The sequence below is a fragment of the Aotus nancymaae genome, unplaced genomic scaffold (assembly GCF_030222135.1).
Source record: "Aotus nancymaae isolate 86718 unplaced genomic scaffold, 86718_ANA_hifiasm-v0.15.2.pri h1tg000010l, whole genome shotgun sequence".
Lineage (NCBI taxonomy): Eukaryota > Metazoa > Chordata > Mammalia > Primates > Aotidae > Aotus > Aotus nancymaae.
Window position 1 is genome coordinate 34,815,767 of NW_026988421.1, and position 27,528 is coordinate 34,843,294.

The 27,528-nt window shown below is 39.6% G+C and overlaps 1 protein-coding gene across 2 annotated transcripts; it reads left to right on the forward strand.

Moving 5' to 3' along the window:
* TCTN3 (tectonic family member 3) lies at window positions 1–27,122 on the forward strand. 2 transcript variants are annotated; one of them, XM_012439333.2, is made up of 14 exons: window positions 1–448; window positions 616–739; window positions 1,052–1,170; window positions 6,738–6,865; window positions 7,101–7,209; window positions 7,291–7,406; window positions 7,909–7,944; window positions 8,810–8,890; window positions 10,006–10,131; window positions 11,015–11,122; window positions 11,458–11,552; window positions 11,855–12,008; window positions 14,264–14,401; window positions 26,221–27,122. In XM_012439333.2, the coding sequence occupies exons 1-14, from the start codon at window positions 76–78 to the stop codon at window positions 26,452–26,454; spliced, it is 1,941 nt and encodes a 646-aa protein (XP_012294756.2). In that variant the 5' UTR covers window positions 1–75; the 3' UTR covers window positions 26,455–27,122. The 2 variants fall into 2 exon arrangements, with proteins under 2 accessions (XP_012294756.2, XP_012294757.2); XM_012439334.2 differs by lacking the exon at window positions 10,006–10,131.
* The last annotated feature ends 406 nt before the right edge of the window (window positions 27,123–27,528 follow it).

Below are 27,528 nucleotides of genomic sequence, written 5' to 3' on the forward strand. Positions count from 1 at the left end.
ACCGAAGGATCCTGAAAGAACTGTAATAACCTCGCTTTCCATTGGCTGAAGAACTCTCAGCCTTCGCAAGAGCCAATGAGAAGAGGCACGCGGTTGGCGTCAGACGCTATGCGACCTCTCCCACCCACGCTCTGCCAACGCGTCTGGAGACCGCGGAGGCTCACGTTGGACCCAGGAAGTTCTGACTGCCCCATGGGCACCTCACATCTCGCGCTCCTCCAAGTGTTCTTCCTGATGTTCCCCAAGGGCATCCGGCCTCAGCCCTCTTCCTCCCCGTCAGGGCCAGTGCCCACGTCTTCGGCGCTAGAGCCAGGGACGCATGGCGGAACCCTCCAGTCCTCCTCAGAGGCGACTGCAACTCCCCCGGCCGTGCCTGGGATCTCTACAGTGGTCCCTACTCTCGTGACCCCCTCGGCGCCTGGGAATAGGACTGTGGACCTCTTCCCAGGTAAGGGGAAACGTTGTGGGGGTGGAAACTTAATTCTGAGATCTAAAATTCTGTGAGCAAAGTGAACTGCCACAAAGCCAGGAGTGGGGCTGTCGGAAGAAGTGGGGTGAGCACCTGGGAGAGTTGGGGGATCCTCATCCCATTCACTCTGTGTTGTACTTTCATAGTCTTACCGATCTGTGTCTGTGACTTGACTCCTGGCACCTGTGATATAAATTGCTGCTGCGACAGGGACTGCTATCTTCTCCATCCGAGGACAGTTTTCTCCTTCTGCCTTCCTGGCAGCGTAAGGTGAGCTTCGTTGCTCAGACTGAATCCTAAAGGGGATTGGGGCCTATAGTGGGTAACATTTGGATGTAAGAAGAGTTAGTCTTTGTGCCTCTCGCCCCTACTTCTACTCCCAGGACATTCCCTTGGTTTTTCCTAGGAATTGCTTTTTCTGATTCTCTATAGCAGGGCTGGCCAGTAGAATAAGACCTTCGTGTCGTCCTATGGGTGCCAAGGAGTCCTCTCTTTGGAATCTGACCAATATTGCTAGGGCACTCTTCTTTGGACCTGCCCCGCCCCTTCTAAATATATCTTCTCCCTCTTCTTTCCTCACAGGTCTTCAAGCTGGGTTTGTGTAGACAGCTCTCTTATCTTCAGGAGTAATTCCCCATTTCCTTCAAGAGTTTTCATGGATTCTAATGGAATCAGGCAGTTTTGTGTACATGTGAACAACTGTGAGTAGAAACATGTTGGCTCTTTGCATTTTCTAACACAGGAGTGTTATCTTTTGTCTTCCCTGGGCCATGTTGGAAGAAGGATTGGCTTGGGCCACACATAAAATACACTAATGATAGCTAATGAGCTTAAAAAAAAAAAAAAGCAAAACAATCTCATAATGTTTTAGGAAAGTTTACAAATTTGTGTTGTTGGACTGCATTCACAGCCGTCCTGGGCTGCATGCGGCCAGTGGGTCATGGGTTGGACAAGCTTGGTGTAACATTTATTGAGAGTTGTCTTTTATTCCTACCTTTTTTCCATTTCTTTCTTTTTTAAACTCTTTTTCTCTCTTTTTTTTTCTTTTTTTTTCCAGGCAGCACTGAAGAAATAAACTTTTTTTTTGTCCTTTGACTCTATACCCCAATTTCTGCTGCTTTTCTCTTTATTATTGAATAAATGTGCAGTGTTTTATATTCTATTGGCTGTGGATCAGAAAACTCATAAAGAACTTTAATTTCAATCCTTTTAATCATCCGTCTTAACTCAGATTAATCACAGATAGACAATATCCCCCATCTGCTGCAATCTCCATGAGGGTACTAACTGAATCTCCAGTGCCTAATACATAGTAAGCACCAAATAACGTTTGAATGAACATCTTTGACAAATGAGTCTATGCCAACTTTGTTTTCATTTCATGAGGCAGTAGTGTAGGGGGAGCATTAGATTAGGATCTCAGTCCTGCTGTTTCCTTACCAGCCATACAGACTTGGGCGAATGCCTTAGTGTTTCCAGGCCTGTTTCTTCAACTGCAGAGTAAGAAATTATATCATTGGCTTTGTATATGAAAGTGCTCTACAACTGTAGAGTACAATAAAAATTAGAGGTTATTATTATTGGGGATGGTTAGTGGACTTAGAAATTTGCTGGTGATGGCTATAACATTTCTTTTTTTTTTTTTTTTTTTTTTTGAGACGGAGTCTCGCTCTTGTTACCCAGGCTGGAGTGCAATGGCGCGATCTCGGCTCACCGCAACCTCCGCCTCCTGGGTTCAGGCAATTCTCCTGCCTCAGCCTCCTGAGTAGCTGGGATTACAGGCACGCGCCACCGTGCCCAGCTAATTTTTTTGTATTAGTAGAGACGGGGTTTCACAATGTTGACCAGGATGGTCTCGCTCTCTCGACCTCGTGATCCACCCGCCTCGGCCTCCCAAAGTGCTGGGATTACAGGCTTGAGCCACCGCGCCCAGCCTGGCTATAACATTTCTAAAGATATGAAGCTAATCTATCTTTTAAAATGCCTATGAAGCAAAATAATGTTCCTGCAGAAAATGGATTTAAATGTCTCTTGCATCCTGAAAGTCACCTCACCCTGATTTCATCTGACTGTTATAAGAAATTGCGAAACTATATTTGTCTCAGGAAACAACCAATTTTTTGTTTTGGGGGACTTCAATTTGAAAGCAGTTATCAGGAGCCTTGTGGTTATTTTTTTTATTTTTTATTTTTTTTTCTGAGACGGAGTCTCACTCTGTCACCCAAGCTGGAGTGCAATGGCGTGATCTCAACTCACTGCAATCTCCGCATCCTGGGTTCAAGCAATTCTTCTGCCTCAGCCTCCTGAGTAGCTAGGATTACAGACATGCACCACCACACCTGGCTAATTTTATATTTTTAATAGAGACGAGTTTTCACTATGTTGGCCAGGCTGGTCTCACGTGATCTGCCTGCTTTGGCCTCCCAAAGTGCTGGGATTACAGGCGTGAGCCACTGCACCTGGACGCCTTGTGGTTATTTAGATTGTAATAGGGTAATGGGAGCAAGGTGAATACTTCATTTTAAGAAAGGTTGTGGCCTGGAGTGGTGGCTCATGCCTGTAATCCCAGCAGTTTGGGAGGCCAAGGTGGGCAGATCACTTGAGGTCAGAAATTCAAGACCAGCCTGACCAACATGGTGAAATCCTATCTCTACCAAAAATACAAAATATTATCAGGGCATGGTGGTGGGCACCTGTAATTTCAACTACTTGGGAGGCTGAGGCAGAATTGTGTGAGCCTGGGAGGCGGAGGTTTCAGTGAGCTGAGATTGGACAACTGCACTCCAGCCTGGATGACAGAATCAGAGTCTGTCTCAAAAAAAAAAAAAAAAAAAGATAAGATTGCCTCTTCCTTTCTAAATATTTTAAATCTAGCCTTATGATCATGCTCCAGGGTTATTGCAGTGGCACCTACCTGGTGCTCCCTGCTTTTAATCCCCACTCCTGCCTCCCACACAGTCCTGCACACTCCATCAGGACCAGTGGATCTGAACTTTCCTTACCCAACAACACCTGAGGAATATGACCACTTCCAATAGTAATTATGGTTCATTACATCAATGAACTTTCCCTGAATGAGGCTGGGGAATAGATTCATGTTTAGTGTGAAAAAGGCAAAGCTTCTTTTTGGTTCTGATTATTTGCTTACCTTCCTCACAAATACACACATAGTGTGTACACACAGTATACATAGCTATGGAGAATCACTTCACTAGATTAATATTTCCATAATATTGCATTATGTTGCTTTCTTATTCAGAAACCTCCATTACTTCCTACTACCCATAGAATAATATCCAACTTCTTAGCCTGCCAGCAGATCTCCTATTTGATCCAACTTAGCTTTCCTGGCTCTTTTAGCATTACTCTCCACTCAGCTGAACTCATTTACTCATTATCCTCAAGATATGCCCTGTATTTTTCCCAAGTTTGTATTTGTTTTTCTCTCTGACTCTGTAGTTCCTTTTCCTCTCTGCATTTTGAAAGCCCTGTATTTTCCATGAGTGTTTCCTTGCTCATCTACTGGAAGTAAGCCCATCCTAAGAAGTTCTAAAGCATTTATTGTTTGAGTCACCCCCTTGGAACCTATAAGATTTTTAATATTATTATTAGTTTATGCAAACATCATGTCTTTCCAGGAAAATTGTCAACACCTTGAAAGGATGGACCATATCTTTGTTTCCCCATGGTGCTTAGTATCTATTGGTACAGCCAGGCATGGTGGCTCATGCCTGTAATCCCAGCACTTTGGGAGGCCAAGGCAAAAGGATTGCATGCAACAGGAGTTTGAGACCAATCCTGGCAACATAATGAGACCTGGTCTTTACAAAAAATAGAAAAATTAGCTGGCTGTGGTGGTGCATGTTTGTAGTGTCAGCTACTTGGGGAGGCTGAGATGGGAGGATTGCTTGAGCCCAGGAATTCGAGGCTGCAGTGAACTGTGATCATGCTCCTGTACTGCATCCTGGGCAACAGAGTGAGATCCTGTCTCCAAAATAAAATTAAATTTAAAAATGTACATATCTACTGATAATGATCATCAGTAAATTGTGTTTTTAGTCAAAGTCTGTACAGCATGATGGAGTGGGGAAAAAACAGACCAGAAATAGGAGATCTGCAATTTACTCTCACCTCTGCAAGCTGGCTCTCTGGCCTTTTGCTACTCTTTTACCTCTGAGGAGGTAATGGGATTAGGGCACATGGTCTTTGACATCTGAAATTGTAACAATAGAAATCTAAATACCTTTAAGTTCTTTTAGGAGTAATATATTATCTATGATAGTAGAAATTTTAGGCAAAAATTCTACTTAGCCTATATTTACCATCACTACCACCGATATCTTTGCACTGAAGTGAGAGACAAAATGTTAACTTTCTCTGATTCATTTAAATCATGAAAAAATAGATTATTTTGCCATCTCATTTCACCTTCTTTCTTAGCTTACCTTTAACTTTTACTTCATTTATAAAGATACAAATAACTGCATTTAATGTAAGGTAAATATCTCTTCTGTGTGGTTTTCAGGATATGAGTTCTGAAGGAAATGTTAAAATAGCACTTGGACTGTAATCCCAGCACTTTGGGAGGCCAAGGCAGGTGGATCATGAGGTTAGGAGTTCAAGACCAGCCTGACCAACATGGTGAAACCCTATCTCTACTAAAAATACAAAAATTAGCCAGGGTTGGTAGTGTGTGCCTGTAATCCCAGCTACTCAGGAGGCTGAGGTAGGAGTATCGCTTGAACCCATGAGGAGGAGGTTACAGTGAGCTGAGATTACGCCACTGCACTCCAGTCTGGGTGACAGAGTGAGACTCCATCTCAAAAAAAAAAAAAAAAAAGAAAAGCTCTTGGAAGCTTTAGAGTTTGAAGATTTCAGATCGGAGGTGGAAAGTGGCCCATAGACGAGCAGCATCAGCATCACCTATTTTGGAGCAGTGCTTTTCAAATTCTAATATGCATGCTCATTACCTGGAGATCTTGTTAACATGGGGATTTTTGACTCAGGTCTGGGGAGTGGCCTGAGAGTCGACATTTCTGAGAAGCTCCCAGGTGATGCTGGAGCTACTAATCTGTGCACCCCACTTTGAGGAAAAAGGATCTAGGAGATGTGTACAGAGTGAGTAGTCTGAAAAGTCCCAGCATTAAGAGTTGCATTTATGCTGTATCAGAAAACTGAAAAGTCACATAATTAAGATATTATCACAGAGGATAAAGGACAGGTTCATTTAACGTGGAATCCTCATTTGCTTTCAATGATGCAGATATTGTATCTCCTCTTTTACTCTGTCCAAATGACCATTAATTATATGAAAATGAAACTGGCAAGGGGCATGTTTCACTATGTTATTTTTCAATTTAGCAGATGGAGTAGTAAAGCAGACAGTGTATTGTCAGTCACCTGCCATCCTCTGGGCAGGAGATAGCACCACAGCCTTTTCCTACATCTCCCTACTGGTTCTGAAGTGCCGTAAAGATAGATTTATACATTGATATCATAGAAATTATAGAATTGTTCCAGAAAATACCTTTTTGAAGTATCTAAAATCTTGAATGGAGGAATTATAAGCCTTAAGGAATAAAATGCAACAAATCTCAAAACTTGAGAGATGGAAACATTATTAGGACTGGTCAGTTGAAGTTTAGAGGAAACAGGAAGATTTGGGAAGGACAGATCAAATATTGTCTCTAGCTTCACCATGTTCCTATGGAAATAGTGCGATTCTGTTGTATTAGAGACTCATCTGGTATGGGGCAGATATAAGCATTATTGAGCTTCCTATTTTCATCACAAATTGCTGATCATATGCATTCTTGGCCATCAGTGACTTGAAACTGATGCATTCATTGACCATATTCTTTAATATTAAAACTAATTCAGTCAGTAGATTGTGAATAGATTAAGAAGTGATAGAAGTCAGAATTGTTATTTCTGGAGATGGAGTATTGATTGGGAGCCTTCTGGGGAAATGTTCTATAACTTGATCTGGGTAGTGGTAATACAGTATATAAATTTGTAAAAATTCTTTGAGTTTTCACTTAAGATTTGCACCTTGTATATTATGCTTCAGTAAAATATAATATTTTTAAAAATTAGTTACTTGGCATGCCTTTCTTTTATCTAAACTTCTTTTAAAAAACATTTTAGCAAAATTAAGATTTACACCTTGTATATTATGCTTCAGTAAAGTATAATATTTTTAAAAATTAGTTACTTGGCATGTTTTTCTTTTATCTAAACTTCTTTTCTTTTTAAAAAAACATTTTAGCAAAATTAAACTATTTCCAGGAGCTCCAAAAGGTCAATGCAACCAACTTCCAGGCCCTGGCTGCAGAGTTTGGAGGCGAATCATTCCCTTCAACATTCCAAACTCAGTCACCACCATCCTTTTACAGGGTGAGCCAGGGGAGGGGGATGGGATTGTTTGGTTTGGTTTTTACTCTAAAGCAGACAACTGACAAGGTATCTTTACAGTACTACCCTGCAGCTGGCTAAACCATTGTCAGGTCTTTGGAGGGCAGTACTGTCCATGTAATCACGCCCTTGAGTTTACTTTGTTTCTATTCTTTCTTTTCTGTTGTAGTTTAGTCCAGTCTCACTGTGAATAAACCTTCTTTTATATTTTATTCAGGCTGGGGACCCCATTCTGACTTACTTCCCCAAGTGGTCTGTAATAAGCTTGCTGAGACAACCTGCAGGAGTTGGAGCTGGGGGACTCTGTGCTGAAAGCAATCCTGCAGGTGAGTCCAGAGCAAACGTACCAACCTTTTCATTCAGTTTAAAACAGGCTTTCTTATTTACCACTCTTATTTGTGTTTCAGGTTTCCTAGAGAGTAAAAGTACAACCTGCACTCGTTTTTTCAAGAACTTGGCTAGTAGCTGTACCTTGGATTCAGCCCTCAATGCTGCCTCTTACTATAACTTCACAGTCTTCAAGGTAGACGTCCTTTCTCTCCCTACACTGTCACCACTATGAAGCTGAAGTGAACATGCTTCTCACTGTTGTGGGTTGTGGAAGGAGCATTGAACTGGAAGTCAGAATCTCCAGGAGCCACGTAAAAGAGGGCCTGGAAACCATATCTGAAGACAAATGAAATAATTAGGGATATATATCCAGGATAAGAGTTCATCACCCTTCTCACCAATGAGATTGGCTTGTGAGGGTGGAAGGGGGAAGACGTCTGTTTCACCAAATGTCTTGCTTTTGCTATTCAGTAGAGTCTGTCAGAGTAGGCAGGCATCACAGTCTATCACCCTCTTGTCTAGCTCCACTTCCTGGCATTTTAGTGTAAAGATGAGTCAGGTGGGAGGAAGTAAATTATTCTAATATATTGATTTTTTCCCCCCAAAGCAAAGCCTATTGTTAGTAATATGAAACCACAAGCTCCTGGTGATTTTTGGTAAGGTATATGCACCCTAATGTTCCTGCTTTCTCCTAGGTTCCGAGAGGCATAACTGATCCACAGAATATGGAGGTATGACCCTGTTGTATCAGGAAATAGGAAAAAATATATTTGACTCCTCTGCATCTGAGGCAGTTTTAGTCTAGGTTGTACTGTTGAAAGATAAATGTAAGTGTGATGTAGCAAACAGTTAAGTAGGGATCTAAAACAATGCTTTTGCAAGTACGTCCAATACAATTAATAGCCTCGTATGAAACCAGGATCCATAAGGTGTTAGATTAGTTTGTAAACATTGGGTTAAATAAACTATATTTAGGGTGGGCTTCTTAATTTTTTTTTTTAGAGACAGAGTCTTGCTCAGTCACCCAGGCTGGAGTGCATTGGCACGGTCATGTCCACTGCAGCCTCAACCTCCCTGGCTCAAGCAATCCTTCCACCTCAGCCTCCCAAGTAGCTGGGACTACAGGCATGTGCCACCACACCCATCTAATTTTTAAAATATTTTGTAGAGATGGAGGGTCTCGCTATGTTGTCCACACTGGTGTTGAACTCCTGGCCTCAAGCAATTCTCCTGACTTGGCTTCCCAAAGTATTGAGATTATAAGCGTGAGCCATCTCATCCTGCCTGGAGTCTTTAATTTGCTGGAGGGCCTTATTAATCTCTAAGGGGAGCACTGCATGTAGTATTTCTAACACTTACTTGACTGTGGAACCCTCATTTTATATTTAATAGATCTAATGTTCTGAGAAATAAGTTTTAAGAAGTGCTGCTTTAGAAAGACTTTTGAATTTAAGTTGTTGGCTGGTGGGGAAGAAGAGAGAAAGCGGGTAGTCAAGGGGGAAGGAAAAATACTCATCTTAGCATGGTATCTATTAATAGATAAAAGACAAAAATACTGCCTTCAGTTTTAGTTAATTTGCTTCTTTTCATTGCTAGTTCCAGGTTCCTGTAATACTTATTTCACAGGCTAATGCTCCTTTGTTGGCTGGAAACACTTGCCAGAATGTAGTTTCCCAGGTAAGGATGCTGACCTTATGATGTATGTTGATCAACACCACCAGAGGTGCCTCATCTTCCATTAAGTACCACACTGACCCCAAGTGAATTTTGTTTGCATTCTCTAACAATTTGGGAATGCAGACTTATTGCAATGCAAGATTCTTGGTTGTAATCCTTGGTAAAAGTAGCATATTGTGAATTTCAACAATTCCCAACAAGTTTGAAATTTAACTTGTCAATAATTGAGCCCATTATCCTCCTTACCACTTTTCAGTTATTGCCATCACCACCATCCTCCAGTATTTCAGGTCCAGGACATTAAAATTATTTCTGACACCTCTTCCTTTGCCCATCTGCAGTCTGTTACTGATTCTTACTGGCTGACCACATTTGCTTTTTTTGACCCAGTCAGTATCATCAGAAAATCTGAAGTAGATTAATCAATTTCTATTCCTCTGTTCTCTCTCTTACAAACAATCCAACCTAAAAGATTAAGAATTATCTTAAAGCATCTTCTTAAAGACTGTGTTCAGAAATTTAAGGTTACTTTCAATTGCCTGCAACTTGTATCCCCAGCAACTATATTTATTAATTATCAGACATTGTCAGAGCCAAGTAAACCATATTTCTGTTCCATGCTCACCTCTGGCTGTTTCTGCTTGCCCTCCTCTACCTGTAACCAACTTATTTTTCTTCCCTTTCAATTCCTACCATAAACTCACCTACCCATAAATGCTTTTTCTTTTTCTTTTTTTTTGGAGATAGAGTCTTGCTCTGTCACCCACGCTGGAGTGCAGTGTGGCACAATCTCGGCTCACTGCAACCTCTACCTCCCGGGTTCAAGCGATTCTCCTGCCTCAGCCTCCTGAGTAGCTGGGATTACAGGCATCTTCCACCACACCTGGCCCGCATGAACCATTTTAAAGAGCTCTATCCAGTTTATTTTTCATATACAAATACAATATGAAATTATCTTTATCTTTCATAGTATTTGTGTTTGACATTTTTAACAGTACTGTTTCAGTCTACCTCATTTAGTTACAATAAAACCCTTGAAGACAGAAAATCTTCTGCCCTAAACATATTTAGCCCAATAACTATTTTTTATTAATTGATTCTTTTTTGCATTTCAGGTCACATATGAGATAGAGACCAATGGGACTTTTGGAATCCAAAAGGTCTCTGTCAGTTTTGGACAAACCAACCTGACTGTTGAGCCAGGCACTTCCTTACAGCAACACTTCATCATTCACTTCAGGGTTAGGGCCCTTTTCTTATCGGGGATTTAGAGAGGAAGAAATATCGGGTTAGAAACAGTTCCTTTGCTTTTGTAATACGTATGAAATAGAGTAAGAATATGAAAGCCTAGTTCAGTCTGTCAGTTGAGGCCTCAACATTTAATACTGCACAATTTAACTGCGAGTTGTAGGTATTCTACAAGTGTTTACTCATTAACCATTTTCTCCAGTTCTCTATCTGGGCCCCAACAAAGTGGGACATCAATCTCAAATCTAAACTTTTTTTTTAATAGTCATTTCGAATCATAAATTCAGCCAACACCTACAAAATTTCTTTAACTAGCTTTGCTTATATTTCTGGGCAGTCAGCATTTTACTCATTTCCCACTTAATCTGAGTGTCCAGTCTTAATCACCACCATTTTGCTTCTGCTACTTCATTCCTCTTTTTGAACCCAGCATAGGGTTTCCCAACTGTACCCTCAGGTGATCAACCAACTGTGGTATCTCAGAGCTCATCTCTGGAACATCTATAGTTAATTAAAATATATATTTTTTAAATTACAGTTAAATTCTTCAGATTTTATCCAGGTTGTGTTATTATTGCTAAATTGCTATTAATTTTTGAGAAACAGGGTTAAGGGATCCTTGGTAGATTCTTGGTTTTAATCCTTGGTAAAAGTAGGATATTGTGAATTTCAATATTCAGATCATGAAGGATTTATTTTAGTGAACGTAAAAAGTGAAAGAAGCAAAATGCTACACTGTGGAAAGAAGCCAGATTGTCTAATGTAGCTCACTTATTGCATTGCCTTGCCTTAAGGAAGGGTACAGTGAAGCCAAGCAGTGGGAGGTGGGAAAGTATGCTTACCTCCATAATTGACTTCTCTTCACTCTCTCTGCAGGCTTTTCAACAGAGCACAGCTGCTTCTCTCACTGGTCCTAGAAGTGGGAATCCTGGCTATATCGTTGGGAAGCCACTCTTGGCTCTGACTGGTGATATAAGTTACTCAGTATCCTTTTTAGAGCTGGGTGGTCTGTTGTAGCCTAATGAGAAAAGCTGCAAAGGCTTTCAGACTTATGTTAGACTAGCCAAAGGTCAGGAATTTTTTGTTTGCTTTAATGAGGTACTTATATACTAATATATGGCTAAACATTTTTGGAATCGTAGTTGTCTCTCTGTGGTTTTTTGAGGAAAAAAAAAACCACAAATTTGTGACTTGAACATTATGATAGTAATACAATATAAATAGTGTTAAGGGAGAATGAGAGCATAAATTTTGCAATGCTGCCTCCTTTTTTTTTTTTTTCTGTTATGATGTCCTTGATCCTCACTTTTCCACCTCAGATGACCCTCCTACAGAGCCAGGGTAATGGAGGTTGCTCTGTTAACAAACATGAAGTACAATTTGGAGTGAATGCAATATCTGGATGCAAGCTCAGGTAGTTCTTTGCTTCCACATCATTTCTTGCAATTTTATCAGGACTATGTAGGGAATATGTTGATATGGTAACTTTTTTATTTTGAATGACAGTTCAGAAGATACTAGTTAAGAATAGTCTTTTAGTCTAAATAGTGTTAATATTGCTAAGAGTTTTCTGACAGTCATTAATACCTACTAAGGATTATACCCTCTGGTCTATTTTATAATATTATTTCCAATGTTTGGTTTAATATATAGTACTAATATGGGTCTGTTATTATGTTAGCATCAGACTCCAGCCTCCATGCTGTTGAATTACAGGTTGAAGAAGGCAGACTGCAGCCACTTGCAGCAGGAGATTTATCAGACTCTTCATGGAAGGGCCAGACCAGAGCATGTTGCCATCTTTGGTAATGCTGACCCAGCCCAGAAAGGAGGGTGGACCAAGATCCTCAACAGGCACTGCGGCATTTCAGTAAGGAGAGAAATACAGTTTCTGATGAAGACTCATTTTTACCCATTTGTAAATCATGGATAGTAAGGTTAAAGCCAGTCTTGTCTCCACAGATAATGCATTTGTCATAGAAGGAAGAGTATAAGAAATCATGCCGGCTGGGTACGTTAGCTCATGCCTGTAATCTCAGCACTTTGGGAGGGCGAGGGGGTTGGATCACGAGGTCAGGAGATCAAAACCATCCTGGCTAACACAGTGAAACACCATCTCTACTAAAAATACAAAAAATTAGCTGGGCATGGTGGTGGGCACTTGTAATCCCAGTTACTTGGGAGGCTGAGGCAGGAGAATCTCTTGAACACAGGAGGCGGAGGTTGCAGTGAGCCGAGATCATGCCACTGCACTCCAGCCTGGCAAGAGAGGGAGTCTCTGTCTCAAAAAAAAAAAAAAAAGAAAGAAATAATGCCAGTAAGGTATATTGCCGAGTTAAAATGAGGAAACTGAGGCCAGTGAGAAAAAATGAGAATCCAATTTATTCAGCTCCCGGGCGAGGTTCTGTGGTCCAGGAAGGGGCCAGAGAAGTCGCAATGGGCTTCTCAGGGCGTGGGGTTTTATAAGAAGTGGAGGTAGTTGATTGGTCATTGGGAAACAAAGAGCAGACAATTTCATTGGTAAGGAGATTTGATTGATTGTTAGGGAAACAAAGAGCAGACAGTTTCATTGGTAAGCTGACTGGCTGGGGAGGTTAATGTTAAACTGCCATTGGACAAATCTTCCGCGGGCTTTTTAAATTTTGAAAGGGTTGAGTGAGGAATGCAGGAGTGGGCGTGTGGAGCCTGCATGGAGAAACCAGATAGGAGCAGGTGTGGGGAGCCAGCACAGAGAGATAAGTGTGTCCATTTGGCTCTTCAGCGAGGCAGCCGGCCTTACAATGCCCACTTAAAGCGTTTTATTTTTTAAAGACAGAATCTTGCTCTGTTAACTAAGCTGGAGTGCAGTGGCACGATCATGGTTCACTGCAGTCTCGACCTTCTGGGCTCAAGTGATCCTCCCACCTCAGCCCCTCAAGTAGCTGGGACCACAGGCACATGCCACCAGGCCCAGATAATTTTTTGATTTTTTTGTAGAGACAAGGTCTCACTAAGTTATCCAGACTGGTCTCAAACTGCTGGGCCCAAGTGATCTTCCTGTCTTGGCCTCCCAAAGTGCTAGGATTACAGGCATCAGCCACTGTGCCCAGCCTAAAGTCATTATTTCAGGTTATGTTTTAAATACCTAACGTAGTTTCCTTACTTAGAAAAAAATTTGAAGGCAGATAATCTAGAGATTTCTGTTGTTCAAAAATCTCATCGTATATTTCACGTACTCTTATATTCTTAAATATTTGGTCAGCATAGACTTTCATGAGGTTAAAATTGTAATCTTACTGTTATAAAAATTTGCATTTTTACATTTATTTACATGAAAATGCATTATCTGGTTAAAAATCAAAACCAAAAAGAACGATATGTCTTTCTGCATCTTGCAATTAATCCTCCTAGAGTACTGCATTAGGTATACTATGTTTCTATTCTAGAAACTTTCAGGTTCTTTGCTGGCTTCTAGACTACTTGGATGCACTTCATAATCTAACCCTTAGGTGTCATCTTCTTTGACTTTTCACTGCTCCTATATTCAGGTCCTTTAATCACATGATCTGCTCAAGCCAGTGCCTACTACGCACCTCACACATAGGAGATACTCAGTAGTATCTGAGTACTCAGTAGTATCTCCTATGTGTGAGGTGTGTAGTAGGTACTGGCTTGAGTTAAATTAATCAATGAGGCCAGGTGCCGTGGCTAACACCTGTAATCCCAGCACTTTGGAAGGCCCAGGCAATCAGATCACTTGAGGTCAGGAGTTTGAGACCAGCCTGGCCAACATGGTGAATCCCCGTCTCTACTAAAAATACAAAAATTAGCCAGGCATAGTGGTGGGCATCTGTAATCCCTGCTACTGGGGAGGCTGAGGCAGGAGAATCGCTTGAATCCAGGAGGCAGAAGTTGCAGTGAACCAAAATCACACCACTGCATTCCAGCCTGGACAACAGCGCAAGACTCCATCTCAAAAAAAAAAAAAAAAGATCAGGAATGACTGTGAACTTTTGTGTTCTCCACTAAGCTACATTGCCTTCCTTATTACTGAATAATGCTTAAGAAACAATGGCTTAATGCATGGTGATTGACTATAGGCAACCATCAGGCAATTTAAGCAGATGCATCTTTACCCTTCTGCAGGCTATGAACTGTACTTCCTGCTGTCTCATACCAGTTTCCCTGGAGATCCAGGTATTATGGGCATATGTAGGCCTCCAGTCCAACCCGCAAGCTCATGTATCAGGTGTTCGATTCGTATACCAATGCCAGTCCATACAGGTAAGTCATGGCTCATAAAGGTCTACTAAGTGTTGCAAAGCCTAGATTGTCTTATCAGCCATTTGTTGACCAGATTATTTTTACCTACCAAGAGCCAATTTATGTTAGCAACCAATGTTTGTTTAAAGTGAGCTGACATAATTTTCAAGTCTATTCACCCTGCTTGGTTATTAAAATTAACATGTCATGAATTACAGCTTATAGCCTTTAAAAAAAAAAATTCTGACCCCAGATTATAGTACAGGTTAATTTCTTTTAAATAATCCTACCATTATTACTATTCTGATTGATTCAACCACAGAAAACACCTTCCATAATTGTTTAGTGTGTCATTCACACAGTTATATATGAGCATCTGAGCCTGTTGATTGTGATTAAAGTTACCGCTTAATATCTTTTTTTTTTTTTAAAGATGGGGTTTCTCCATAATGGCCAGGCTGGTCTTGATCTCCTGATCTCAGGTGATCCACCCACCTCAGCATCCCAAAGTGCTAGGATTACAGGCATGAGCCACCGCGCCCGGCTTTTTTTTTTTTTTCCACTTTTTTTGACCGCTTAATATCTTAATAGCTAGCATATCTTAATATCTTAATAGCTAGCATATCTTAATATCTTAATAGCTAGCATATCTTAATATCTTAATAGCTAGCATAGAAGAAACTGACCTAGTTCATTCAGCTGGGGGTTATTTTTTAATTATTTTATTACCTTTTTAAGAAAAGAACTTTTTAAAGTTTGCTTAATGTTTTTTATGTTAAAATGTATCACCAACCAGGTATGGTGGCTCACATCTGTAATCCCAGCATTTTGGAAGCTGAGGCAGGTGGATCACTTGAGGTCAGGAGTTTGAGACCAGCCTGGCCAACATGGCAAAACCCTGTCTCTACTAAAAATACAAAGATTATCCAGGCGTAGTGGTGCATGCCTGTAAACCCAGCTACTTGGGAGGTTGAGGCAGGAGAATTGCTTGAACCCAAGAGGCAGAGGTTGCAGTGAGCCGAGATTGTGCCACTGAACTCCAATCTGGGTGACAGAGCGAGATCCTGTCTCAAAAAAATAAAGTAAAACATAACCATTTGAAATCTCTCCCTGATACATGTCATTTAACCACCTTTATCCTTTAATATATTCATTCTCAGTGACTCATTTGAAAATTTGGAAAACTTCATTGACATCTTTAAGTTAGGGAATTTAAAGATTTCAGTGGCTTCTCTCTCAAATATATGTTTATCCATAAGAAAAAGAATGGAGATATTTAAAGAAATATTACCTTTACATGGACATTTACAATACACTTTATTCATTTATTCATTCATTCATTCATTCATTCTAGAAGTGGGGTCTTGCTCTGTCACCCTGGCTAGAGTGGCAATATGCTTTATTAAATAAGGTCTAACATTCATAATAGAAATCACTATATCTGATTGTGTTAAATTAAAAGAGACTTGTAGATATACAGATACAGTTTATGTTTTTGGATAGAAGTCTGATTTGGACAAATTAAAGCACCTTTTGGGATAGTTGGGGAAACTTGAATATGGACTATATTTTAGATAGAAATGTTATTGACATGAAAAGGTAGACACTACTTTTTTAAAGCAGATTATAAAACACTCTGTACAGTATGATCTCGTGTAGTTAAAAATATACATATGGGGCCGGGTGCAGTGGCTGACGCCTGTAATCCCAGCACTTTGGGAGACTGAGGGGGGTGAATCACCTGTGGTCAGGAGTTCAAGACCAGCCTAGCCATCATGGTGACACCCTATCTTAAAAAAAAAAATACATATGGATATCTGTGTGTATAGATGAAATATAGATATTAATAATGGTATTCTTTGTGGTAGAAATATGGTTTTATTATTTTTACTTATCTATATTGTTTAACTTTATAATATAATTTACTGCTTTTGTAAAATTAAAGTCACTGGAAAACTCTAAAAATAACTAGATGTTATTTAAAAATGAATTTATTCAGTTTCATTTGCAGTACCATGGAAAAATTACTTAGGAACAATTTAGCAATAAGAATGTAAGACTTCTTCACTATAAAACATTACTGAGATAAATTAAAGGACATCTAAATAAATGGTTCATGAAGAGAACTTAACATTGAGGTTTGTATCCTCAAATGGATCTATAAATTTAATGTAGACCCAATAAAATCCTAGAAGGCATTTATTTTTTAAGACAGAGTTTTGCTTTTGTTGCCCAGGCTGGAGTGCAATAGTGCAATTTTGACTCACTGCAAACTCTGCCTTCTGGGTTCAAGTGATTCTCACGCCTCAGCCTCCCAAGTAGCTGGGATGACAAGCATGTGCCACCATACCTGGCTAATTTTGTATTTTTAGTAGAGACAGGATTTCTCTATGTTGGTCAGGCTGGTCTTGAACTCCCGACCTCAGGTAATCTGCCTGCCTCAGCCTTCCAAACTGCTGGGATTACAGGCATGAGCCACTATACCCAGTCTTAGAAAGCATTTTTATAGAAATTGATGAGCTGATTCTAAAATATGCATGGAATTGCTAAGGACTTAGAATAGCAAAAACGATTTTTAAAAAGAACAAAGTTGGAGGACTTACAGTACTTGATTTAAAGACTTAACTCTAAATCTCAGACAGAGTTGTACTCTAGTATAAAGATAGACAAATAGACCAATGGGACAGAAGAGAGTTCAAAAATAGGTTCATAAATCACATCAATTCAATGGGAAAAAGAAAAAAGTATTTATTTATTTACTTCTTAGAGACAGGGTCTTATTATGTTACAGCCCAGGCTGGAGTACAGTGGTGCCATCATAGTTGACTGCATCCTTGAACTCCTGGGTTCAAGTGATCCTCCTGCCTCAATGTTCGGAGATAGCTAGGACTACAGGCACATGCCACCATGCCCAACTAATTTTTTAATTTTTTGTTGAGATGAATTCTCACTGTGACCCAGGATGGTCTCAAACTCCTGGTCTCAAGTGTTCCTCTCACCTTAGCCTCTCAAAGTTCTGGGATTATAGGCATGAGCCACCTTCCCTGAAAAAAAAAAAAATTTAAAAAAAAAAAAAGAATTTCTTTTTTAATAGTTGGTGCTGCTGAAATCTCAGATTTCATTATTAAAGAGCTCATCCATGTAACCAGAAACCATCTGTACCTCAAAAACTATTTCATCCAGCTGGAACAACTGGATGAAACTGGAACTACTGGATAAACATGGGGGAAAAATGAACTCTAACCTATATCTCAGTCTGTACATAGAGTACTTATGCCTGGATCATAGACCAATACAAAAAATCCAGAATTGTAAAGCTTCTAAAAGAAACATAAGAGACTATCTTTACAAGTTTGAAGAAAGCAAAGATTTCTTAGACAAGAAACAAAAAATAATTGACCATAAACTTTAAAACATTGATAAATTGGACTTTAGCAAAATTAAAAATCTCTCTTCACCAAAAGATGCCATTGTGAAAATGAAAAGACAGGCTGATTTGGGAGAAAATGTTTCTCAATAGTTTACCTGACAAAAGAGTCCTATCTAAAATATGAAAAGACCTATTACAAATAAATAATATAATGGCAAACTAAAAATGGGCAAGGGATTTGAACAGATACTTCAGCTGGGTGCAGTGGATCACACCTGCAATCCCAGCATGTAATCCCTCTCCCTTCGAGTGGCCCCCATCTCTACTAAAAACCCCATCTCTACTAAAATACAAAAATTTGCTGGGCGTGGTGATGCATGCTTGTAGTCTCAGCTACTTGGGAGGCTGAAGCACGAGAATCACTTGAACCCCGAAGGTGGAGGTTGCAGTGAGCCGAGAACATGCCATTACACTCCAGCCTGGGCAATACAGTGAGACTCCATCTCAAAAAAAAAAAAAAAGAAAAAGAAAAAATGATTTGAACAGATACTTCACAATTGGAGATAAACAATTGATCAAGAAACATGGAAAGGTATTCAACATCATTAATCATTGAAGATATGCAAATTAAAACCATGCGCTACTACTTATGCCAACAAGAATGGCTAAAACAAAAAAGACTGACAACCATGCTCTGAGAATGTAGAACAACTGGAATTCTCATACATTGCTATATGAATCTGCAGTTTTTACCCAAGAGACATTAAAACATATGCCCCGAAAAAGGTTGTGCAAAAAGTTCCTAACAGCCCTATTCATAATAGCTCAACCTGAATATCCATCTTGATGAAAAGGGCAAATTATGATACATTCACACAATGGAATACTACTTGGCAGAAAACAGAATGAATTACTGATACACAGAACAACATAGATGAATGTCAGAAACATTTATCTTTAGTGAAAGAAGCCAAACACATACACACACACACACACACACACAAACTCACACAAATATACTGTAAGATTCCATTTATAGAAGTATAAGAACAGGGAAAATCTTTAATGATCAAAGTCAGAAAGTGGCTACTTCTGGGAAAAGGACAGAATAGCTTGAAAAGGGACACGAAGGAGCTCTGAAATGATGGACATATTCCAGAGCTTGCTTTGGGTATTGGCTATAAAGCATATATAATTGGTAAAACTCATTGAACTCAACACTTAAGATGTATATATTTTATTGTTTATAAATTATACCTCAATAAAACTATTAAAATCAAACAAAAAGACATTTAAGAAAAGATGAAAAGGAAAATATTTGTAATATATGTGTGTGACAAAGTTCTTGTATATGTAAAATAAGGAACACTTACAGCTCATTAATGAGTTACACACTTGCACCAAAGATGAATTTGTTCTAGTTCATAGTCTGAATGCAGCTATGAAAACACACCTAAAAGATACTGTCCACAACTTTAACAGCTTTCATTTGTACTGATTTTACATAGGGCATTAACATACAATGGTTTAAAAATTGTGATCATACAGATGTAATATATAGAGTGTACTTCTTATTACCAAAGCCTAACATAACCTAACCCAAGCTCTTCATGTTGTTACAAAGTAAATCTTATTTTGGAACAAAGGATTTATAACCCCCAAAACTTTACAAAGTGTTAAAACAAAGTTGCTGGTGGTAATTTCTTAAGTAAACATCATGAAATATTATAGCTTAAAGTAGAAATAAATTAAGTCAACCATGCATAACAGAGTTGCACCCACAGTAAATGAAATGTGCTGACTGGGCTATGTATCTTTTGTCTGTCTTGATAAAAGAAATGAGGTGACCAGACTTTGAAGGAGTTATTTTTCCCCAATGCTCTTCTCGTTGCACACACTCAATAAACAGTGAATTCTCTAATTTTGCCTATCTATAACTTCTGAAAAACAAATGGAAAAACTTTAGAATTGAGAATCAAAACATAACACACTGAATATACTCAAAGAACCTTGTTCTTCATGTGATACTAAAACTCAAATTCCAAAAAGGGGTCTATAGGCTGGGTGCAGTGGCTCACACCTGTAATCTCAGCACTTTGGGAGGCTGAGGTAGGAGGATCGCTTGAGCCTAGGAACTGAACACCAGCCCAGGCAACATTGTGAGACCTCATCTGTACAAAACATCAAAAAATCAGCTGGGCATGGTGGCATGCGCCTGTAGTCCTAGATATTTAGAAGGCTGAGGTGGGAGGATTGCTTGATTCCAAGAGGTTGAGGGTGCAGTGAGCCATGTTTGTGCTACTGCACTCCAGCTTGGGTGACAGAGTAAGACCCTGTCTCAAAATAAAATAGGCCAGGTGTGATGGCTCATACTTGTAATACCAGCACTTTGGGAGGCTGAGGTGGGTGGATTGCCTCAGTTCAGGAATTTGGATAGCCTGGGTAACATGGCGAAACCCCATCTCTACTGAAAAAAAAAAAAAGGAAAGAAAAAAGCTGGTCATGGTGGCACACATCTGAATCTCAGCTTCTTGGGAGGCTGAGGTGGGAGAATCACCTGAGCCAGGGGAGGTCGAGGCTGCAGTAAGCCAATATTGCACCACTGCCCTCCAGCCTGGGCAATGGGAGTGAGACCCTGTCTTAATAAATAAATAAATAAATAAATAAATAAATAAATAAATAAATAAATAAAATAGGTCAATAACATTAGGCATTATCTGGTTACCTGGTAAATGCAATTTAAGCTCCTTTTAATTGGATTATATACTAGGCTGCATTTATTCCAAACTTCTACACAAATGCAGCATAAGCACTTCATTTGAAATATTTATTAATAAATACATGAATCAATTAAGCACAACCATTAAGACCCTAATTACAGTGTGGTTGGAAGGAAAGGGTCAAATAGATCTGTAATTGCTAACTCTTAAATAGCTGTGACATACTTTCTACCTTGTGATTTATTAATCTCTTTTTTTTTTTGAGATGGAGTCTTGCTCTGTTGCCCAGGCTGGAGTGCAGTGGCGCCATCTTGGCTCACTGCAACCTCACCTCCGGGTTCAAGCAGTTCTCTGCCTCAGCCTCCCGGGTAGCTGGGATTACAGGCACCCGCCACCATGCTCAGCTAATTTTTTGTATTTTCAGTAGAGACGGGGTTTCACCACGTGGTCAGGCTGGTCTTGAACTCCTGAACTCGTGATCCACCTGCCTTGGCCTCCCAATTTATTAATCTCTTATGTTCCCTACCTCCAAAAAATACTTCTAATCATTTGTTTAAAAAAAAATCTTTATTGAGTGCTTACTCTGTGCCAAGTACTAGGCCTGGAGCTAGGTATAGAGAGGTGAAGCAGATAGACATCATCCCTGGAAGTTGTGAGGCACTACTGAGGTGAAATTAGAACAGTTCTAATCTGTTATAGAAATTCACCAGCAGATACTGATGGCCTGAACTTGAGTGGGGGCTTTGAGGGCTGTGAGAAGTGACAGAATTCAGAGTTAGAGATGTCACAGGTAAGACTTCACTGTGTAGATGTGGAAGTTGAAGGGGAAGGTGTCAAGGATCCATGTGTTATTTTGAAAAATTCATACAATATGTAATGATCAAATCAGGGTATTTAGGATACCCATCACCTGGAACATCTGTCATTTCTTTGTGGTTGGGAACATTTAAAATCTCCTCTTCTAGCTATTTTGAAATATACAATATATTGTTATTAATATAGTTGCCCTACTATGCTGTTGAACAGTTAGTTATCTCTTGACTTGTCTGTTTCAGAGATAATGTATTGACTTCCTATTTTTGTAGGTCAGTTCAAGCTCTGTTATTTTCCTCCTACCCCTCCTGCCACTCTCCCAGTGTATTTGCATCAAATTATTAAATCACTATTCACTGTTTCATCATGATGTTTATGTACATATGCATGCTACGCAAGTATTCAATTTTGTGGAATTTTTTATTTTTTCTGAAATTAATAATTACCTATTTCACTCTTATTTTCTTTGAGCTAATAGCTAAGGCTTCTCACACTCTTCAATAGCTCTGTAAAATTTCTCTCAATGCAGTTTTTCAAGCAGTTGAACTTGCCATATTATCTATCAGTTTCATATTTTCCTGCATCTTTTCTTCATGGAGACCTCCATAAACTGATGTAGTGTGGACTAGTTGCTGCCCCACAGTTGTCATGGGACTTTCCTGTACTGCCATCTAGGGAATTATTCTTCTTACTTGCCTTAGATTCACTATTTACTGGATACTACTTCTTCCTTTTTCTTGGTTTATTCTCATGGAGCTTAAATTCTAATAATTTAGGGGGGAAAGATGCATGTATTTTTTTTCTTTAGTTTACATTTTCTGAAAATATCTTCAGTCATCATCATCATCATGCTTAAATGATCATTTGGTTAGATATAACATTCTAGATTGAAAATTATTTTCACTCACAATTTTGAAGGCATTCTTTCATTGTCTTTAGTTTCCAGTATTGCTGTTCAGAAGCCATTTTAAGATCTTTTTATTCCTAATAGTCTGAAGTTGCCACAAATTTATGCCTTGAGTAGATCTTTTCTTCATTCATTATGCCAAATCTTTGAAATTTCTTCATTCATTATGCCAAATCTCTGAAACTCTGTTCTGAGAATTTTCAATTATTATTACATGATTAATAATTTCCCAGTCTTTTCTTTGATCTCTCTTTTTATTTTTTTTAACTCCTATTAATCTGTTAGGGTGTCACTAGATTGAATCTGTTTCTTTTTCTTTTCTCTCATTGTTTATCTCCTTATCTTTTTGTTCTTCCTAAAAAAGATTCTCAATTTTATCTTTTAACGTTTTTACTGAGTTTTTTATTTTGGCCATCAGCCCTTTCTTCTGTTTCTTTTCATAGTATCTTTTTTCATATATCTCTGAAGATACTAACAACTTTGCATCTTCATCTGTCATTGTCTGTGTTTCCTCAGAGTTGTTTATTCTGTTCATTTGGTATAGTTTTTCTCTTTATTGTGAGAAATTTTCTCCATGTTTGTCAATCTTTAGCTCTCTATCCAAAATGAGAGTAAGCTATTAAGCTGACTGAAAGCTCTGTGATTGTGGGTGATACTGACTTTTGGCCTTCACTGTGGAGCAGTTAGTATCTTTGTGTCTTTGCTGGAACTGTTAATTTTTTTCTAGAAAAAACTCCCTAGTTTCCTGACTGAAGGTATGGGTGTAAAACCATCTGTAAGCGTTTTGGAGCTAAATGAGAGAAGGGATAATTCCCCATTTTTAGTTCCATGCCTCACTCTGTCCTTCTCTATGCCCAATGTCCCTGAGTCTAGAATTTCTCTGGCTTAAATTGTTCAGTCTTTTGTTGAGGGGGAGAGGGTATAGGTGCCTGATTGCATTGAAGGGATACCATTCAGTAATGATCTTCCATCCATCCTTCATCCCTTCCTCTGTTACCTCCTGTGACTGAGTCTTTAGAGTTCCACAGAGAAAAATCTGCTTGTGTCTAGTCTCTGAAAACTTTCAAGTTTGGACTTCTTTCCCTCTGTTAAGCCTTGCTGCCATCTGCCTTCTGTTTTCACATATTATGATGTCTCCCCATTCCAGGGAACATGGAGTTTTTGTATCTGTTTCTTGTTGGATTGGAGTGGTTTTAAGATACAAAAGGAGAAGACATGTCTTTATGCTGCTGTCTTCAAATCTAGTAGTAGCTCTTAATGAGCACATATTCTGGGTGACTCTGAAAGAACAACTCTATTAGAACAATTTTTGTCGTGGGGTTTCTCAGCCACTGAAACACCACTGTAGACTTAACGATATTAATATATACTTGAGTGGACATCAGCCTAAAATTTGCCTTCTTGGGTTTATAGTTATATTAGAGTTCAAATCTGGGTATGGGATGACCTTGAGGCTACAGAAATTCCCTGACTTGGGAGTTTGAGGAGGCTAATTATACTCTTTTTCCCTTCCTAAGTTTGAAACCAATTAAAAGGAGCCAGACAGATAAAGATCATCAAATATCAGTTTTATTATTAAGTAATGCTAGGTGGATGTGATTTGGGTATATAGCAGTGAGGTTCCTAATTCAATACTATACTCTTCCATCATGAGGCCACTTTCCCAATTCCAACCACAGCTCCTATGGGGATTCTCCTGGGACTGCTAGTGGGCAGTTTCAAATTTGCCCCCCTCCTAAAAGCTCTGAAATAAGTTAGAATAACACATTGATTTAATCAACTTCTAGATGACACTGAACCCATAGCTGAAAAATCATTCCCTATTCTGTTTCCCATCCCAAAGTATTTCTACCCATTTCAGCCAGTATAGGTCACCAGGCATTCTGCAGTGAGTTTATATAAATAATAATAACATGCTTCAATCATGTCAGCTATAAAGATTTGGTCCAAAATTGACTATATGTCCTCTCCCCATTATAAAATTCCTGAAGGAAAACTAAAGTCGTAATAGTAAATCCTTAAGTTTAAGTCAAAAGAAAGTTTATTACTTGTTCATAGGTAATAAGTTCCTATCCATTTTCTTTCTCTGATTATTCTCAGCCAGTCTTCGATGGCTAGCTGGAGTTAGGAATCCCTTGGCAGCTTCAGCCTAGGCTGGCCATCCTTGTAATGTATGTGGTTCTTTCAGTGCCTCAGAAGTTATATTAATTCTATGCCAAGTTCCTCATGAGCCTCACTATGTAAAAAAAAAAAAACCTAAAGAATTAATTTGAATGTAAGATTAGCACAGGACTGACTCCATACCCACTTAAAAACAAACAAACTTTGGGAAGCTAAGGAAGAAGGATCACTTGAGGCCAGGAATTCGAGATCAGCCTGGGCAACATAGCAAGATTAACATGGAAATTCTCCTGGGACTGTAAACAAGTATTTTGTTAAACTTGAAGATTTTCTTCATTTGCCTTTCTTCATTCTGATGCACATATTATGCATCAGACTGCACAGTTTCAAATACGCCCTCCTCCTAAAGGCTCTGAAGTGAGTTAGAATAGCACATTGATTAAATCAACTTATAGACAACACTGACAACTGCTTCTAAAAAAATATATATATATATAGTAATAAAAATTAGTAAGGCCAGGCACAGTGGCTCATACCTGTAATCCTAGCACTTTGGGAGGCTGAGGTGGGCAGCTGACTTGAGGTCAGGAGTTCAAGAGCAGCCTGGCCAGCATAGTGAAACCCCATCTCTACTAAAAATGCAAAAAAATTAGCCGGGCATGGTGGTGGGTGCCTGTAATCCCAGCTACTCAAGAGGCTGAGAAGAGAATCGCTTGAATCTGGAAGGCAGAGGTTGCAGTGAGCCGAGATTGTGCCTCTGTACTTCAGCCTGGGTGACAGAGTGATACTCCATTTCAACGACAACAACAACAACAACAAAGTAGCTCTACCTTTATCTCATATCGGTCCTATGTAGTTCTCTTCTAGTGAGACACAAGAAAATGAATATCTTAGCACCGTCAGACAGCAGAACTATTAACAGTTATACCTACCTAAACACTGACTCTAGCTTGTGTTGTGGTGCACTTGGAGCTATAATCTTAGCTACTCAGGAGGATCACTTGAGTCTAGGAGGTCAAGGCTGCGGTGAGCTATGATTGTACCACTCCACTTCAGCCTGGGTGACAGAGCAAGACCCTGTCTCTAAAAACAAACAAACAAATGACAGTCCCTAGAAGAGTTTTTCCAGGCAAAATTATATTCCCAGAGCTTGGTACTTAACTGTTGCTGAAGACCACAGCAAATGCATAATATGTTCATCAGAGTGAAGGAAGGTGAATGAAGACAATCTTCAAGTTTAACAAAACATTTACTGTCCAAAAATTGTAATCAAAAGTTTGTTTGTTGAGCTGAGTGAAAACAAAGGGAATTCATTTTAGATAAACATGATTCCAGACATCATTAGGCTGCAGCCATATCTACCAAAGCTACATCTGTTAGATCAGATACTTGAGTCAGTCTGACAAGATCCCTTCTCCCAGGGACATCTGTTTTATTTGACGTGAATTGGTGGGTGGGTAGAAGGATCCTTTCAACCCTGAGAGTCTGTGAGTGACCTTTCTTTCTGCCATTTAAGAAGGAATAAAATTGCTACTACTACTTCCACTTGTACATATGTAGTGTTTCAGAGCCTGGAGCCTTCTGATAGAGTAGAGCTGCTAAGCACATAAAAGCAGCAGTTTTGCCATGTGGCCTCTCTGATATCAGGCAGCTCCCCAGCTGGGAAAAGCTAGAGTCAGTGTTTTAGGTAGGTGTAACTGTTCATAGTTCTGCTATCTGACTGTTGCTAAGATACTCATTTCCTTGTGTCTCACTGAAAGAGAACTACATAGGACCAATATTAGATAAAGGTATATCTTGCTTAGAACAATTCATTTCTCTCTTCAGGGAAAGTAGTAATAACAGCCAAGTTAGAGTGCTATATGAATGAGTACCAAGAGCTGACTTGTCATTGACTTTCTTCCTGTAGGATTCTCAAGAAGTTACAGAAGTATCTTTGACAACTCTTGTGAACTTTGTGGACATTACCCAGAAGCCAGATTCTCCAAGGGGCCAACCCAAAATGGACTGGAAATTGCCGTTTGACTTCTTTCCCTTCAAAGTGGTATTCAGCAGAGGAGTATTCTCTCAAAAATGCTCAATCTCTCCAATCCTCATCCTGTGCCTCTTACTACTTGGAGTTCTCAACCTAGAGACTAAGTGAAGGAAAGAAAATAATCAGATTTCAATTTTCCCTATGGGAAACTCTGAGGCAGCCACTTATCTTGGCTAAATAGATCCTCACCTGCTCATGACAAGAGGAGAGCATTTAGGATAATAAAGGATCTAACTGAAAGAATCCTTGTATATGAAAGGAGTTATTTTAGAAAAGCAATAAAAATATTGTATTCATCATAACTCTCTGCTTTGGGCTCTGCAGGCCACCAGTTACGTATTAGGTCCTCTATATCTCAAGCTGGGAAGGCCAAGAGCCTTCCTCCAGCCTTTCTGGTTGTGTTATACCTAGCTTAATGTTTACAAGGTCTGGATCCACCTGCCCTCAGGCACAGTTGGGCCCGGCAGAAAGAGAGACAATTCTACTGTCACCTTGAACGAACTCAGGAGTAGCTTCTCTCTGGACTTGAGAAGAGCTAGCTGTTTGGAATAGAAAACTGCTGGCTGTTTATTTTGTCTGGTTCCTTTGCCAATGTCTGGGCACACCCTTTGCCCAGACTCGAGTGGGCAAAGCAGTTCTTTCTACTCAGTTTCCAAAGTAAATGAGGAAATCCCAGCTTTCTTTTCTACTAGCAAATGACCCTACCATTTATTTCTGCCTTTTTCTTCCATTCATTGTGGTAAAGAAAAATAAAACTGGTTGAGAGCTTTGTTGTACTAATTCCAACAGCATGGTAGAAGGCAGCTGACCTGTGGTCTGCCTCCTGATTATGCTCATGTGTGTGTCAGGTTTCAGGAAAAAAAAAAAAAGGCTGGGAAGAGTGCCTCATTCCTGTAATCCCAGTACTTTGGGAGGCTGAGGCAAGAGGATTACTTGACAGGAGTTCAAGACCAGCCTGAGCAACATAGCAAGACTCCATCTCTGCAAAAAATGAAAGCTTAGCCAGCCATGGTGGCACACACTTGTGGTCCCAACTACTCAGGAGGCTGAGGTGGGAGGATCACTTGAGCCCAGGGAGTCAAGGCTGCAAGAAGCCATGATCATGCCACTGTACTCTAGCCTGGGCAACAGAGCAAAACCATCTCAAAAAAAGGTGGAGGAGGTGCAGGGAGGGAGAAAACT